Source organism: Cladophialophora carrionii, assembly GCF_000365165.1.
Source record: "Cladophialophora carrionii CBS 160.54 unplaced genomic scaffold supercont1.6, whole genome shotgun sequence".
NCBI lineage: Eukaryota > Fungi > Ascomycota > Eurotiomycetes > Chaetothyriales > Herpotrichiellaceae > Cladophialophora > Cladophialophora carrionii.
In genome coordinates this window covers 97387-112618 of record NW_008481831.1, presented here as the reverse complement: position 1 = coordinate 112618, position 15232 = coordinate 97387, and the positions used below count along the sequence as shown (strand labels likewise).

Sequence of the window (15232 nt, the reverse complement as noted above, 5' to 3'; positions counted from 1 at the left end):
CACAGCAGGAAACGCGCCACGGAAGCCATGTAATGCACGCCCGCGTCCTTGCAGATGAATGCAGAGACATCGTTCCGCATCCAGTGCCCACGTCTCCACCTTGACCGCCAGCGATACGGCGAGCCCAGAGCTGCGAGCACAGGGAGGCTCCAGGGCACAAGCACAGACTGCAGGACGCGACCACGCTCTGGCACCAGCAAAAACAGGCCAGTTGACATTCTACCCGGCCTTCACGTTCAAAGCCTCGGCGACTTGGTCGAAATGGGTGAAGCTCACCTGTCACGACGTCCACTCGGTCCTGAAACCACACGATGAGTTCTCGACTGTTACCACTTCGACTGGCCGTGACCTCGATGAGCCGAGTAGAACGTACGGTCGCAAGGACCTGCCGTTACTCCTGTTCTACCTCAACCACCCGATACAGTTTGTGCAGGTCATCGGTGTAGTGGTTGTGCTGGAGGAGTACTTTGAGAAGTTCTGGCTATTTACCGTAGACGACGGCAGTGGAGCGACGGTCGACGTTACTTTCCCAAAGCCGGAGAAAGAAAAGACGCAGGGCACGGTCTCCATGAGCTCTAAGCGCGAAGTCGAGCCCAACCCCACGTCTGTACGAGAAGATGAAGCAGTCGGCGCAGAACAACACCTGCAGACCACCCTTTCCCTTCTCCGAATCGGCACCGTAGTCCAAGCGAAAGGCACTCTCACGATCTTCAGGCAAACCCGCCAACTCTCACTTATCCGTCTGAACGTCCTCCTCAGTACCACCCACGAGATGGCGCTCGTGTCCTCACGTTCACAATTCTATGCCTCAACACTGTCACGACCGTGGATCCTCTCTCAAGAAGAACAGATTAGACTACGCATGGTGGCGCAGGGTGAAGGAGACGAGGCAGTCGAATTAGCGAGGAAGAGAAGGAAGAGAGAGCATCACAAACGGGCCAGGGAGGAGAGGCATCGGAAGGTTATCGAGCAGGAGTATGCGCGGGAAGAAGAAGCGAGGAAGAAGGAGGCGGCAGAAGCGAAGAAATGGGGCGACATGTTGAATGAGTCTCGCCAGAAAGCACCGACACCTGAGCAAGAGGTCTGGATTACGGTTGAGTGATTGGCACTTCTGTTTACTTCGCCGTCAGCACATCTTGATCACCCGCATCGGGCACACTATAGAGTAGGTCCAAGGACCAATTCAGTAGAGATCCAGGCTGCCAGGTCGATCTTCAAACAAGTTGCAGGCATGACGAGATTGGCTCGAATGGACGTCGAGGACGAGTATGTGAGACGGCTCTGGAGAGGATCAAAGAAGGCATTATTTGAAGAACAATATTTGAATTCTCGTCAATGTACAGTACAAGAAGGACATCTCGAAAACTCTCCCTCCCCCCTGACAGTGCGTTCGACGTGACTAGCAGGATTCTCATCAAGACGGCGTGCGGAATCGACTTCGTGTGCCGTTGCTTCGCGCTGACCGACTGCTTGTCCTTCGCCACTCCTCCATCGTGACTTGTCCACGACTGGCTCCTCCACGCGCCGACTGACTCTAACTTTCTGTCCGCCGTTACTCCCAGGGCCAATGCAACGAAAGGTAACTCCACCCAGCCAGTAGATGGAAACCCTTTTCCTTGCCGTACTGAAAGTCGAAGCCAATCGCAACGCACAATGTATTTCCTTGGAATTAAAAACACATTTCTCTATCCCGCGTATTCGCGCTCTCGCGCTCGAGACTCAAGGTTGCGAACTTTGCAAATTGGATCCCCAAATCCACAATCGCTGAGATCGCGGAGGAGAATCAAGAGAATTTTGGTGCTGCTCTGCAAATGCTGAAACAGGTGGCAACTCGCCGGGTATCAATGCACATCTTCTTTTCTTCTATCCATCCCCAGAAGCGGCCGTCATTCAAATATTAGTGACTAGTCGAATCGTATTATGTTGTACACATGTGGTTGATCGAGGCCTTGGCCTTCATTCGGCACCTTTATCCGGTGATCTCGATCGTTCTCGTTCGATCCTCGGCTGTGACTTTTGCGTGGGAGGAGAAGCTGGATTAGAAGGAGGCGAAGCTGGTCCGTCATTTTCAAGAGCGGCAAGGGCACTGGCACATTTGTAAGTTCACTGCAAAGCATCCCTGTTGAAGCGGACTTACCTGAATGCATTGGTGCTGGATTCATCCTTCTTCTCTTTCTGGGCTGGGGGTGTGCCGGTACGGCTGCTCGTGGCACTATCATCGGTGCGACCCAGCAGCCCACCAGGTCCGAGCCCACGACGTCCGCTGTTGGTACGTCCACCCATCAGGCTTGGAGGGCCCCCGAGCCCGGATGTGTGGCTGGGATTTCGAGCGTTACGGTTACCCAGTCGTCGCAGGTCATCGGTACCAACACGATTTGAGTTGTCTGGGGGAGGCACTTGTCCATAGCCGCTGAAATTCCGTGCATCACCGCGACCCATCGGCATGCGGCCTCCGCCGCCGCCACGGCCACTCTGAGCAGCGAGTCGCCTGAGTTCGTCTTCGCGGGCTTGACGTTCAGCCTCTTCTCGGATCTCGGTAATCGTCTTCGGGCCTTTGTTGTCTGCCTTGGAAGTCCAGCCCTTGGCTCGCAAATCCACCACATCCATGAGCATGAATCTGAGGCGGCTGGGAAGATCTGGAATTGCGATCATTTGGTTGATACGTTCGAAGTAGAGATCCATACGACCTTGTGCCTTGCTCTCAGGGTTGTCGAGCTGTTTGCCGACTGTTTGCAGCAAGCTGGTCAAGCTCTCGATCTCAGCTTCGTCAGGCGTACCTTCGTAGTCGACAAGCTTCTTCACACATTCGTGCATGATACGCTCGGTCAACATCTGTAACTTGAACAGTTCACCGATGAATTTGACAAGACCAAGGCCACGACGCTTGGCAGCCATGGCAATGTAGTACTCGTCAGAAAGCATGGCGGCCTCCTCGGTCTGACCTTCTGGCTGAGGAGGCAAGTTGACCTTCCAGCCCCGTTCGAACTCTTCTTGACACCGGTTGAGGAGATACTTTCGGAACAAATTGCCACCAGTCACGACGTTGCCATTCTTGTCCTTGATACCCTCGTCTCTAATATCGGCGCTCATGCTCTCCAGCATGCGTCGGCAAAACTGGGCGTACATGCCTGCCCAGTGAGCTTCATCAGTGGCCTTCTCGAAGGTGAGCTGGATGACTTGACGCAAGGTGCGACCGTCGGACTCGTGCTTGGATTGGCCTGAGATCTCAAGGATCTGATCGGCAATCTTGTCAAATTTCTCAGGCGTCATCTTGTTCAAAAGCGACTTGGTTTTGCGCTGGACCATCTCTGGATCCATGAGGCCTTCACCACCCAGTGCAGGACCAGAAACCATAGATTGACCAATGCTCCGTGGCTTCCAACCGGTGGCTGATACCTCCAGTGCGCCGATGTTCATGCCAGCGGTCAGAGGCATAGACTTGTTGTCTTCTCCATGCCCTTTGGTATTTTGTTTATTCCGTTTGCTCTCTGCGCGAGAGCCTCCACGGCTTGCACCACCGACACGAGGAGATCCAGGGATAGGACCGAGAGGATTGTTGGAGGGCGTTCGTCCCATTGGAGGTGCCATCTGGCCACCCGGACGACCAAACTGAGCGAAAGGATTACTGGCTATCGCCCCGCTCCTCAAAGCAGCGTTTGAGGCAGCGAACCGCTGCTCAGATGTCGTACCCGGGGGCAGCGTTGGGCGGTTCATGCCACCAAAGTTGCCCATGGGCCCAAAGTTCATGGGGGCGGGTCCACGGGCGGAGGCGCTGCGACCACCCATGCCAGAAGGTGTTCGGGCCGATGCGCTTGGTCGGGCAGAGGCATCTCCATCGCCCAGTGCTTCCCGGATGCGAGCATCCCAATCGAGGGTTGGCTTCTCCTTGAAGACGCTCTGGAACTGAAGCAGGAACTCCTTGTTGTATTTGAAGCCGCGATCAGCCGGAGCATTGGCATTGAGTGCTGGGTTTGGAGACGCAATGTCTGAGGGATAGACAACTTTGGAGATGTCGTCGAGCTTTTTAGCAGACTGCAATGCTTTTAGTGTGGCGCTGGGCTCCGGTGGCTCCACAGGCTTCCTGGTGTCGAGGGTCAGCTCGGCGGCCTTGGCACGACGTCCAGCTGCTTTTCCTGGAGGAGGCATTGACACATCCGAGACAGGCGTGGCGGTTCCGCTTTCGGCAGGGGTGGCGCCAGCGGGGCTTTCTGTAGATGCAGGAGTCCCAAACGGATTGCGCTTGAGCTCGGCAAAGAGCTTCTTGCTATCGTCGTCTCCCGAACCTCCCTCAGCCTTTTCCTTCTCACGAGCGAGTTCTTCTTCTTCGGCCTTGCGCTCCAATTCCTTCATGTTCTGTTCATAGGCGGCGGCCTCCTCTTGAGCCTTCTTCCGCTCGGCCTCGCGTTGAGCAGCCTTTCGCTTATTGTACTCTTCTTCACGGCGGAGTTCCTCGGCCTCTCTTGCAGCTTCTTCGGCTTCGATCTCTGCGGCGAGGGCATCATAGTCGATTTCATCTTGGTTGTCTGCCTTGGGCGGGTTATCCTTGGATTCAGTTTCTGCGCGCTTCTTCTCCTCTGCCGCCGCCTCTGCCTCTGCCTTTTCGGCAGCCTCAGCTTGCTTAGCGGCCTCGGCTTTTTCGGCCGCTTCCTTCGCTTCCTTCTCAAGCTGTTCCGCCTTGGCACGAGCTTCGGCTGCTTCACGCTCAGCCAGTTCGGCGGCTTCCTTGTCCATTTCAGCCTTTTCGGCGAGTTCCTTCTCCAGTTTAAGTCTGGCTTCGTCTTCCGCAATTTTTTTGGCCACTGCTTCTTGCATTGACTTCTTCACCTCCTCTGCGGACTTAGCGTTGACGCTCTCTGAGCGCGTGTGAGCATTGTCAGCAGCGCTAGTGGTGCGACTGGGAGGGGTGGGGGCGGACTGTGGTGGAACGACAGCGGACACTGGGGTGGAGGTGGCAGGTGAAGCAGGCGGCTTATTGAAAGAGACGACTTCGCCGGCAGTATTCTTGATAACGATCGCTGCACTCTTCTTCGGGGGCAGGGTGAAGGCTTTCTGAGAAGAGACACTCGGAGCTCTGTTCGTACTATGAGGAGGGCCAGTCGGCGCGGGCGTGGACGGCTGTTGGCCAATACTTGATCCAGGTCGATCAGGAGCAGATATTTGAGATGATTGTCTCGACATGGAGGGAGGAGGTCCGCCTTGATTGCTGTAGGAAGGCTGCATGCTTGGCGCTCCATACATACCCTGATTGAACGGTGGTCGGGGGGACTGTGGCTGCATGGTGTAGGGTGGATTGAACTGACCCTGCATTGCCTGCGGGTTGTACATTTGCATCTGCTGCATGTACATTTGTTGAATGCTAGGATCAGCTTGGGTCATGGGATAGGCCTGCGTTCTTACAGTCAGAACTTGCTCTTGAAAACGTTCAAAATTGCCCGACTCAGGTGACAAGTCAGGATAGGGAAGAGGTGCATTTTGGAAAACTTGGACAGGGGCCTGCGCAAGTTCGGGGGCAACTTGTACAGGTTGAGAAATCGCAAGATCGGGGCGATAGTGGTCTGAGGCAGGATCTCTGCTGAAGAAAGTCGATCTGTCCTCGTGTCCACCTCTACCAGGGCCTTTACCACGACCAGCTCCTCGAGCGGGACCGCGGCCTCGGCCTTTCGTAGGCTTGCCTTTGTCTCTTGCGGGTTCTCCGGTGGGTTCTCTTGTGGGGTCACGTGAAGAAGGAAACGGCGGGTGGTTCTTTACATGTTGGGGTCCCATAAAATATCCATTGGGCTGTGGCATCCCGGGCTGCACCATGTGTACCTGTCCTCCCATGTTCGGGGTTCCTGGCTGGGCGTTGACGAGCGCCGGGCTTCGGGTGCCCATGGCGGGAGATCCTTGATAGGGAAGGGATTGGCCTCGACCTCCCTGGTAGGTGTTCTGGAACGGGCGACCGTTTGGCGGAGGCCGGAATTGCTGCTGGGGAGAGTAGGGCGTGGGCTGTTGCTGGTAGAAATTGCCTCGGCCGCCGCGGCCGGTGCCTTGGTAGCCTCCACGGTGATTGTTGGGTCCGGCTGGGGGAATGCCAGGACCGCCCGCATCACTGTGAATGGATTGAGAGGAGTTGCGCCTCATGTGGTCCTGCTGAGGTCCGAACTGTATTGGCAGCGGTCGAGACATAGCCTGTAAAAACGCGTCAGTGGGTATGGGTAAAACAGGATTTGAGCTTACACTTGGATCATTGTGATCGGTCTGTCCAAATGTATATGCATGTCCTTGGCCATTGAAGCCCTGGGGAGGCCGACCACCACTAACGGAAGCGGGCTGGGGAATGGGAGAAGGCGAATTGGAGGGCGAAGTGGCTCGAGGGTTTAGCTGGCCGACACTGAGATTTGCCGAGTTCTGATGTGCCAACGAGGGGGGTGTGCCCATCGCAGGGGAGCCCGCTTGGTTTTGCATTCCCATCGCGCCGAACTGGATCGCAGGCTTGTTCTGTGGACCACCTGGAGCACCTCCGTTTGCCGTGAAGCCGGTGACGCCAGCAGGCGTGACTGTCATAGAAGGTTTGCGTGAGTGATCGGGAAGGGAGACACTGCCGTTGACAGTGGGTATGGCAGGAATCGTAGGGTTTCTTCCATTTACGGAATCGCTATGGCCATGGGCGGGCGGAGCGCCTCCAACTGCTGCAGACATGTTGGTGGGCTCCGATGCATTGGGTGTGGAAGAAGAGGCTTTGGAGGCGGATGGGAACGAGTTCCGGCCTTGAGTAGCCAAATTCGATCCGGTCGCGAAGTGTGTAGCAGTCGATTGTTGTTCGGAGGGATGGGGTCGACTCGCAGAGAGATCTTGAGGATTCGATGTCATCAGAGGTGATGAAGGCTCTTCAGGCAGCGATTCGGGTGTGCAAAAGCTGATGAGGAGGCTGAGACGCAGCAATGACAAACGCGATGGGAATGCTTCTGCGATGGTCGAAGGAGGGTCTGCAGAGGATTTCCACTACGAGGCGACTGTCTCGAGTGAACGGAAGCCGCTCTTGTGCTTTTGTGGAAGAGGTTGGGGAAAGAGTTGTCTGAGCTTCTCTTTTTCCAAGGTGAAGGCAGTGCAGAGAGGAGAGTTCACGGCCCAGGCAGAGATCCGACTCTCGGAGAGGGATCTTCGTGCGAAGGCGCCGAAAGAATTGTCCTGCTGAAGAGGAACAAGAGGGCACGACGATATTGTCGATGCCAAAACAACCTCACGATACGCGAGGCGCAAGTCAATGTGGTAGAAGCGTTGGTTTGAGCAAGAGGGAGAGAGCCGCAGTTGGGAAGGAAGGCGCTCCTTACGGGAGAAATTTTTGGGTGGCTTGGCAGTCACCCGTTGCAAGTCACTACGAACAGTCCAGTCGACAGGCTGATCCCGTCACTCAAGCTGCCGCCACGATTCCACCACCGACGTTACTATTGTGCTGGCCTACCAGCAGGAGGCTTCCCAGTTTGTCGCGCACGAATAGTCACCTATCTTCATATTCACAACTTTGCTGTCATGCGCCCGGCACAGTAAAGGCTCGTATGACCGCGACGGACTCCCTCCAGCCGAAATAATCACCCCCTTATTTGCTGCACTCTCTTTCGCCCCCGGCCATTCAAGCGGACATGCTGCATGCGACTCGTCCGATTTGACTCATTCTGTGCCATAAGTCGTGGAAGGCATCCGTCTACGCTGCTTTCCCTTCCCCTCGCTCTGGGGCGCATGCGATTACTGGCAATTCGGCACCAGTCGCTGGGCGAAGCACGGTTACGAACGCATAGGCGAATGGCCTATTCCATTCTAGCGGAGTTCATGACGCAGTGGGCAAGGCTCATTCACACTCGTCGAACTCCGTCAGAAGCCCCTGTCGAGTTTCAGACATCAGCATTTCGAGCTCTAAGTCCGGCTCGTGCTTCCTTCTTCCGTCCCTGTCGCTTGGCCACACACATCCTCGTCGGGTCAGCGACCGTCGCCCGTGTGTAGGCCGCCTCAGCCGCCCATTTGACGGGCTCTGAAGACTCCATGTGGCGATTGACGATCCAGGCTAATCAACACATCATTCTTCTTTCGGGACGAAATGCAGTTGGGGATCTCTCTTAACTCCGCAATCATTGCCACATGTTTTGTGCGAAGTGCCGTGAGGGGCCGCGGGTCATCCACTGAGCGCAAAACAAATTCGTAAAATGGTGCCGAGAATAAACGGTTTGGTATTACTTGCATTCTCCGAGCGCAAAGTAGTATGCAGGTCGTCAGCAATAAAGTGGACTTCTCAGCCATTGCGGGGAATGGGACGGGCCTGCGAACGATAGTTACGAGCACCTCGTTCCAACTAGACGTTGTAGCTGAGTCGACGCGCTCGACCTGAAGATGGGAATACTCGTTTAGAGTGCCCGGCACAGCCCTAGCCATGCGTACTGAAATCCAAGATTCCCAAGACCCCCTTTCGTGTGAAGTACCGTCATTGACCCCTTCTGTCATCAACCGGCAAAGCACTCTCAATCGTCCAAACGCCATGCTGAATCTTCGATATGCAGATCGATGTAAACCAAAGCCATCTCCCGAGAACGCTCAAGTTTTGGCCGTCTTCCTGCCCTTCTTGGAATTCTTCTGGAATGCTTCTTCCGGCGGCTCATCCATGTCCTTTCGCTTGCCTTTCTTCGGTCCGGTCCCGTACTTCGCCTCCAGGTCGTCGAAAAAATTCTGGGCCCTGCTTTGCTGGCGCTGCTGGATTAGAGCTTTAAGTGCATTGTCATCGCCCTCTCCTTTCTTCGATCTCTTGCTGGTCTCTTTCTTTTCAAATAGCTTATCCTCAACCCCCAACTCGCGAGCAAGTTCCATTGCCTCTGCTTCTTCCTTTTTAGCATTGGTCTTGCGTTTCTCCCGGCTCTTCTTGCTCTCCTTTGTAAACCGGTCGTAGGCTTCGACCTCGCCTCGAGCAATGGCGTCCTTGATGATGTTCCTGAATCGCTCCTCGTCTGCCAACACCTCGCTGCACATAACACTCTCAAAAACGGCGTCCATGTCTCCTTCGTTCTGTTCATATGCCGCCAGCACATCGTCTCTTTCTTCGTCGCTGCCCTGATACTCCTTCTTCACCTGCTCGATCATCTCGCCTCTCACTACATTCTCACTCTGTTCGCGGAAGAAGTCGACCCAGTTGAAATCGTCATCGTCAAAGTTTGCGCTCTCCGCAGTATTGCCCGTAGCGTCGAACCGTTTGCGTCTGCGCTCGTCACTCAAAATAGCATAGGCAAACGCTATCTCTTGGAACGTCTTGTGAGCGGTTTCTCGGTCTTCTGCACGGGCTTTGTCTGGATGGTGCTTCAGTGCCAGTTTGCGATACGCGGATTTGATCTCATCGGGAGTAGCGGATGTTGGAACGTGTAGGACCTCATACGGATCGATAGTAGGAGGATCGTCCACAGCAAGTTCTTCCTCTCGATCAGCCCATTCCTCTTGTGCCGCGGACTTCACCTCAGGTTGAGACTTGGATTTGGCTTTCCGAGGCATGGTGGGCTGCTGGGCGTGTCAGACGAGCAGAGTCCTTGAAAATTTGAAAATCGAGGCACTGGTGACAGGGCGAGGTAGGTGAGCGGGTGAGAACAATATGCAAGTGCAGGGAACATTGAAATGAAGTAAGTTAAAGCGCTCGATCGCTGGTGTCTAGAGAAACACGAGTCCAGGAACCGCGTCTGTACACGCGACCGAAGAGCGAACGTGACAGGAGTGAGGGTGACGTCATCGCCCTGCCTTACTTTTATTAATCCCATTCGACCTCACCTTCACCTGTCTCTTTCTCACTTTCTGCATCCAATTTTCTTGCTCATATTTGTAAAACATACTTTTATGGCAGCGTCGATCACAACCCCAACGCTTCACGGAGCGATCCCGCAGGCATGGTTCTTTCCTGTGCTTTGGGTCGAAAGACTTTTCCGTCCAAGGCTGGGACGGCTCGCGTAGAGAAGCTTCAAGAATTGCAAATATGCATTGATTTGAGGATGCAACTGAGACCATCATTGGGCCGAACCATTGTCACAGAGCCTGCTCAACCTCCTCAACTGCTTGCAACTAATTAGACCACATCTCCTTTCGACACGGCAGATTCCCCTCACAACTTCCCCCCAAGCTCGTACTCAATGAGCTTGAAGGTCTTGGCAGCTCTTCGCCGCCAGTTGAAGTAAATCTATTTGTGTACAAGAAATCGTTTTCATACGCTTGCATCCGCAGCCGGTCTTGGCCTCAATGCGCTGACAAAGAGTTGACTTATTGCCCTCAGCTGTGCGGAAGGATGTCTCCTTACGTATTGCCAGCCATGTTGTAAGTGGGTGTTGCGAATGCACCTGTTTAAAAGAGCGACCACCTTCATGTATGCTAACCTTAAAAATCGTGAAACCGATCGTGCTCGTGACTGGGAAGCTCGTTCATTTGCCATGAGAGATTTCCACCTGCTACAATCCGCCTGTTGTTTATTTGTTGACGGATGGTAAACTTGTCCTTTCTCCCACAAGTTATCCAGGACCGACTCGGAAGTCTTATCGATCACTTTCTCAGACTGGTCACCGGCGTACAATGTCACGATTAGCGAAGCGATCTCCAGGAGCAGAGTCGCCGAATATGCAGCGTCGGAAGGACACGCCCTCACCGAGGCGGAGGGCGACACCTTCCAAAAGCCACGAGCCTGAGACCAGGTATAGCAGACACTTCGCTACGGACCCAGTGATGGCTATGGGGTCCAAAACGCCTTCCCCCGATTTTATGTTCATTCCCATGTCCAGCGAACCGGGAAGAAGAGCTACAATACGCCCTGACCTTCGAGCTTCGGCCAAGGCACATGTGATGCACGACTACAAGCGCAAGACTGCCGAGAAACGTCTTGCAGAGTGGAAAATATCAACACCGAAGAATTTTTCGCAGACACCAAAAGAGCCCTTGCCGGAAGCCCCTGCCTTCGGACCTCCAACAGCCTTTCCTCAAAAGGTTCTGAGTTGGCAGATGGTGGAATTCCAGACAGAGGAAATTCAATCAGAGTCAGAAGCAAAAGCTGCCTCCAGGAAAACAACTCAATCTGAACGACCCGGTCATTGGTCTCAGCAGATGTCGTCGCTTGTATCGCCACAGACTTCTGCAGCCACTGTCTTCAAGTCCCAAAGTGCGCCCATTTTTACCCAGCCCCGTGGCAGCAACCTGTTGGATGTCTTCTCTGCACTCCCGATCCAAGTTCAGCCGTGGGACGAAACGCTAATAACCCGCTGGCTCAACTACGACCGCATTCCTTGGTGCCCTGTCAACGGCCAAAGTCAGTGGATCCCATTTGTAACACATTCCCCGGTCCTTCTACATACGAATCTGTATTGCTGGGGTATGCACTGGCATGGGAAACTCACGGGAACCGACCAACGCATCTTTCTGCACCAGAACCCACAAATCCTGGAACATAAGATCGTTGCTATTCAGATGATCAATGCGTTCCTCGAGTCTCACGCGACCATATCTGATGAAATCTTAGCCGCAGTCGCCATCTTTATCAACATCTCGTTGCAGTTTCTCGACCGGGATGAGGCCGCAAGGCATATGGTGGGATTGGGGACTTTACTCAGGCTCCGAGGCGGGCTCGAAAGCCTTTCACGCATGGGTACGGTTGGCGTCCTTCTGCAACGGATGATAAGCTGGAACGATCTCTTCTTCGTGGAGCTTTTTGGAGGTAATCTCCGTTTCTCCCTCCTTCCGCGTTGGGACGAGGCGTGGAAAGCTGTATACGAACCTCTCTTCGCTGATCCAGTGACCCACCTTGAACCGCTCCAGGCACGCTTTGCTGGGGATCCCGCTCACGAAGTCATGTCACTGTTGCGAGAGATGCAAGTGGTCTGCTGCGATATCCAAGCCCGGCCACTGGAGATGCTGACCACGGTGGAGAGGACGCTGCGGCATGACAACCTCTTCCGCTTCGAACGTCGTCTTTGTCTTGCCACGCGCATCACACCAATGCTGCATCATACACAGATCCGTGCACAGGAAAACAACAATACCATGTGGCGAGCAGTCGCCTATGCCGCACTGATGTATGTGCATCATCACATGCGACCGGGATACGCCTTGCACTGGGCACAATTCCGAGCGTTGTCCGTTCAGCTTCGTGGAGAACTTTTTTCCACGAACGCTGAGAGCTGGGACGCCGTGCCAGCGTTGCATCTGTGGGTCCTCGCCGTGGGAAGCTGGGTGAGTCAAAGGGAAGACTGGATTCTTAACATGCTTGCAGACGCGTGTCGAGCGCGGGAGTGTGAGACTTGGAATAGGTTTGAAACGATTTTGAAGCTTTGTCCGAACATAGGGTCCGTGGATGATGAGAGGTTTAGGATTGTCTGGGATGCTGTATCTCAGTTACTATGAGCAGGGACAATGCAGTCGTGGAAGGTTCCATCACCAGCGGCGGCAGAATGGACCTGGTTGTTCCAATAACGCGTGGTGATCTGATGAAGTCTACTCACCCGGACCCTTTGATCAGAACTGGTATTGTGTCAGGTCCGATGGTCGTATGGGCTTCATGTTCTTGTGGCCTTCCCAGATCTCATCTTGCAGGGTTGCGCGTCGACTTACCACCCGAGTGTCTATGGCATATATGTCATTACGACTTGCGGCTGGTATCTTGAAGTCTCTTTTGCATTATTGGGTTTCGATATACCCAAGCGGTGCTTTGCATTCCACTCCTCGATTCTGGTCTCTGATCTGGCTCCTCGTTGGCCTCGTCGGAAGCGAAACTCGACTGTGCCAGTGACCGCCGAGTTTCGGGCGAAGCTACTCACTTGCACTCAGTACGCTGGTTCCTAGTCATCATGGATGAGGAGAGGTTCTGATGGTCCCATTGCGTGGAAACCTTCTCCTACTGAGGCCCAGTGATCCCATGCACACGAGCACGAACCTGCCTTCCAACGCCTTTCAAACCAAGCACCACTTCTGCCGACAATGATTGAAGCGCTCCTCCGCCGCACTGCTTTGTCTCTGATACACTGCATGAGAGGCAACACAATCACACGTATCGTCCCGAGGACTCAGACACCGCGAGGTTGTGTGCGAGCACATGGCCTAATCCACGTAGGCTGTCGGCTGGTAGGTCGGCGTTCCGGTGGTGCATCGGCCTCAGATGACCTCTCACACTTGTTGATTCTCAAGCTGACGTGTCGGGCTCTCTGCAGTCGTGGAAGGAGGTACCTTGCATCCTCGTGCTGGTGGTGTTTGCCATTATCCCCCGAATATGGTTGACAGCGGAGGCAGCCTGAGAATAGGTCTCTGTCCGATAAAGAAAGGCCCTTGCCCCTTACGTTGATGGAAACCGGAGTTTCTCGACCTAGCCCGCGGCAAATGACTTTATTCGACCATCTAGGAGGCCGCTCCTGGCTGCGGACGTGTGCATGTGACGGCGTTGACCTTCAGGACGTCCGATTGCAGGTGGTCAGAATGCGCGGCCAGTTGGTCGGGTTGTACATGTCACAGAGCACCTCAACCAAAAGTACTCCACACCACCGCAATCGACATTGCCAGTACGACCATCACAATCGAGGCAATTGCCGAGCTTGATGCGGCCGAGGGTTGGCCAACCAAGACGCCGGACACGCTCGAAAAGACACTGGCAGCGCCAGAGGTTACGGTTGAAAGCCCACCGCCCACCACGGACGTCACAGTCGAGTACACGCCGCCGCCAGCCGACGTTATGGTTGAGCAAACAGCTCCACCACAAGGATTCTGCGTCGTGATAGTGGTCACGCTGATGCTCGGTTGCGACGTCACAGTAATAATGCTCGGGCCGTTCGGGACGGTGCTGATAATGATAATGCCTCCGCCACCTGCATTGGTGGTCGGAGTTGGAGTCGGAGTCGGCGTTATAGTAATCGTTGAGGGTTGAATTGTCGTCGTCCTGATAGTTGGCGTCGGAGCCGGTGTCGATGGAGAGTAAGGTGAAGATCCATCACAAACTTGGCCTGCTGGACAGCAGCCCGGCGTGCCATCCCGGTTTTGCCAGTAACAGACGTTGGGATAAGGACAGCATAATTGCTCAAATATACTGTTGCCTGCGCAGTATGGATTTTGATCTGTTCCACAGGAGTTCTGAGAAAGACATCGCACCACCAGGCCGGAGAGAACTGTCACTAGCACGAGGAACATCATGACGGCCACACAGCAGCTGAGATGGGCAGATCGTCAGCCATCTCAAAAGCGGGAGGCTGGGGATTATATCTGATGGGAAAAGGCCGGAGCAGCATGGAACTTGGACAACGGCCACGCGCTGATGTGCTTAGCTACAGTAGGTCAGCAGCTCCGGAGGTGGAACAAGGCATAGCTTCTCCGATATGGCCATGTCCAAGGTTGATGATGAGGGTTACGACTGCGGACGCCTTGGAGCAGCTTGAAGCTTGAAACGGGCGAAAGCGACGATGGTCAGCAGCCAATAAAGAGGCTGAACAGGCTTGTTCCAAGGGTGAACCAGTCTTCTTGAACACGAGGTGCTGTAAGTAGTAGCTCTACTGCATGATGTGCATCACAAGCACCACACATTACCGGTCGAGCTTCATACACGGTACAATCCGGCCTCGGGTGTCCCCCACCATACCTGTGAGGCATCGCGGGGCTTGATAGGCTTCGTCGATAACGGCGATAGGCGTCGCATGGCCCACAAAAAGAAACGGCGATGCCCAGGATGCCCTACCTGGTACGCAGGCCGATTCCGTGCTTAGCTGTCCTTCCGCCGCCGACAACGTCGCCTGTCAAGTACTAAACCGGCCCCCAAGCAGCCTTGGTCGTTCTTCTGAGCCCGCAGCAGGACCAAGTCGGTCGGACACCTGTAGCGATGTGCTAAGCGGACTCCCATGGGCATGTGCCTACCTAAGCTTCAAGCACCAGCTGCTTCTTCAGACACTTCTTTCCCTTCTTGAGGCCCCGAGTCTCGGCAGAGGCTGTGCAGCTTCATTTATTGGCCGCTCTCCTGTGTCCCGCCTGCGGCCAAGAGCTGCTGCCCACCGTAGTGACTGGGCCGACGTGATGATTTGATCGACCAGCGGAAAACCACGAGCCACTCGCTCGCTACTCGTTGCTTGCACTGCATGCACTATTGTTGATCACAAGTCAAACTCTACTCACTTCCAGTCTTGATGAGCACGCGCCGACTCGCACTCTCCCTTACCGTAAGTTGTTGCATGTTACGTCGTGACATTCGCGAAAAGAAGACTGTCCACCTCGTCATCACGGG

The 15232-nt window shown here is 54.6% G+C and overlaps 5 protein-coding genes across 5 annotated transcripts; 2 read left to right on the top strand and 3 right to left on the bottom strand.

The window, feature by feature from the left end:
• Window positions 1-58: 58 nt before the first annotated feature.
• Window positions 59-1102, top strand: G647_06998 (uncharacterized protein; the record flags this gene model as incomplete). Its single annotated transcript, XM_008731315.1, has 1 exon — window positions 59-1102. One exon carries the CDS (start codon window positions 59-61, stop codon window positions 1100-1102), a length of 1044 nt encoding a protein of 347 aa, XP_008729537.1.
• Window positions 1103-1956: 854 nt separating this feature from the next.
• G647_06997 (uncharacterized protein) lies at window positions 1957-6678 on the bottom strand (the record flags this gene model as incomplete). Its single annotated transcript, XM_008731314.1, has 3 exons — window positions 1957-2086; window positions 2138-6168; window positions 6217-6678. 3 exons carry the CDS (start codon window positions 6676-6678, stop codon window positions 1957-1959), a joined length of 4623 nt encoding a protein of 1540 aa, XP_008729536.1.
• A 1884-nt stretch (window positions 6679-8562) lies between these two features.
• G647_06996 (uncharacterized protein) lies at window positions 8563-9504 on the bottom strand (the record flags this gene model as incomplete). Its single annotated transcript, XM_008731313.1, has 1 exon — window positions 8563-9504. The coding sequence occupies one exon, from the start codon at window positions 9502-9504 to the stop codon at window positions 8563-8565; it is 942 nt and encodes a 313-aa protein (XP_008729535.1).
• A 1209-nt stretch (window positions 9505-10713) lies between these two features.
• Window positions 10714-12381, top strand: G647_06995 (uncharacterized protein; the record flags this gene model as incomplete). The annotated part of the gene is made up of 1 exon (XM_008731312.1): window positions 10714-12381. The coding sequence occupies one exon, from the start codon at window positions 10714-10716 to the stop codon at window positions 12379-12381; it is 1668 nt and encodes a 555-aa protein (XP_008729534.1).
• A 1107-nt stretch (window positions 12382-13488) lies between these two features.
• G647_06994 (uncharacterized protein) lies at window positions 13489-14154 on the bottom strand (the record flags this gene model as incomplete). Its single annotated transcript, XM_008731311.1, has 1 exon — window positions 13489-14154. The coding sequence occupies one exon, from the start codon at window positions 14152-14154 to the stop codon at window positions 13489-13491; it is 666 nt and encodes a 221-aa protein (XP_008729533.1).
• Window positions 14155-15232: the final 1078 nt, after the last annotated feature.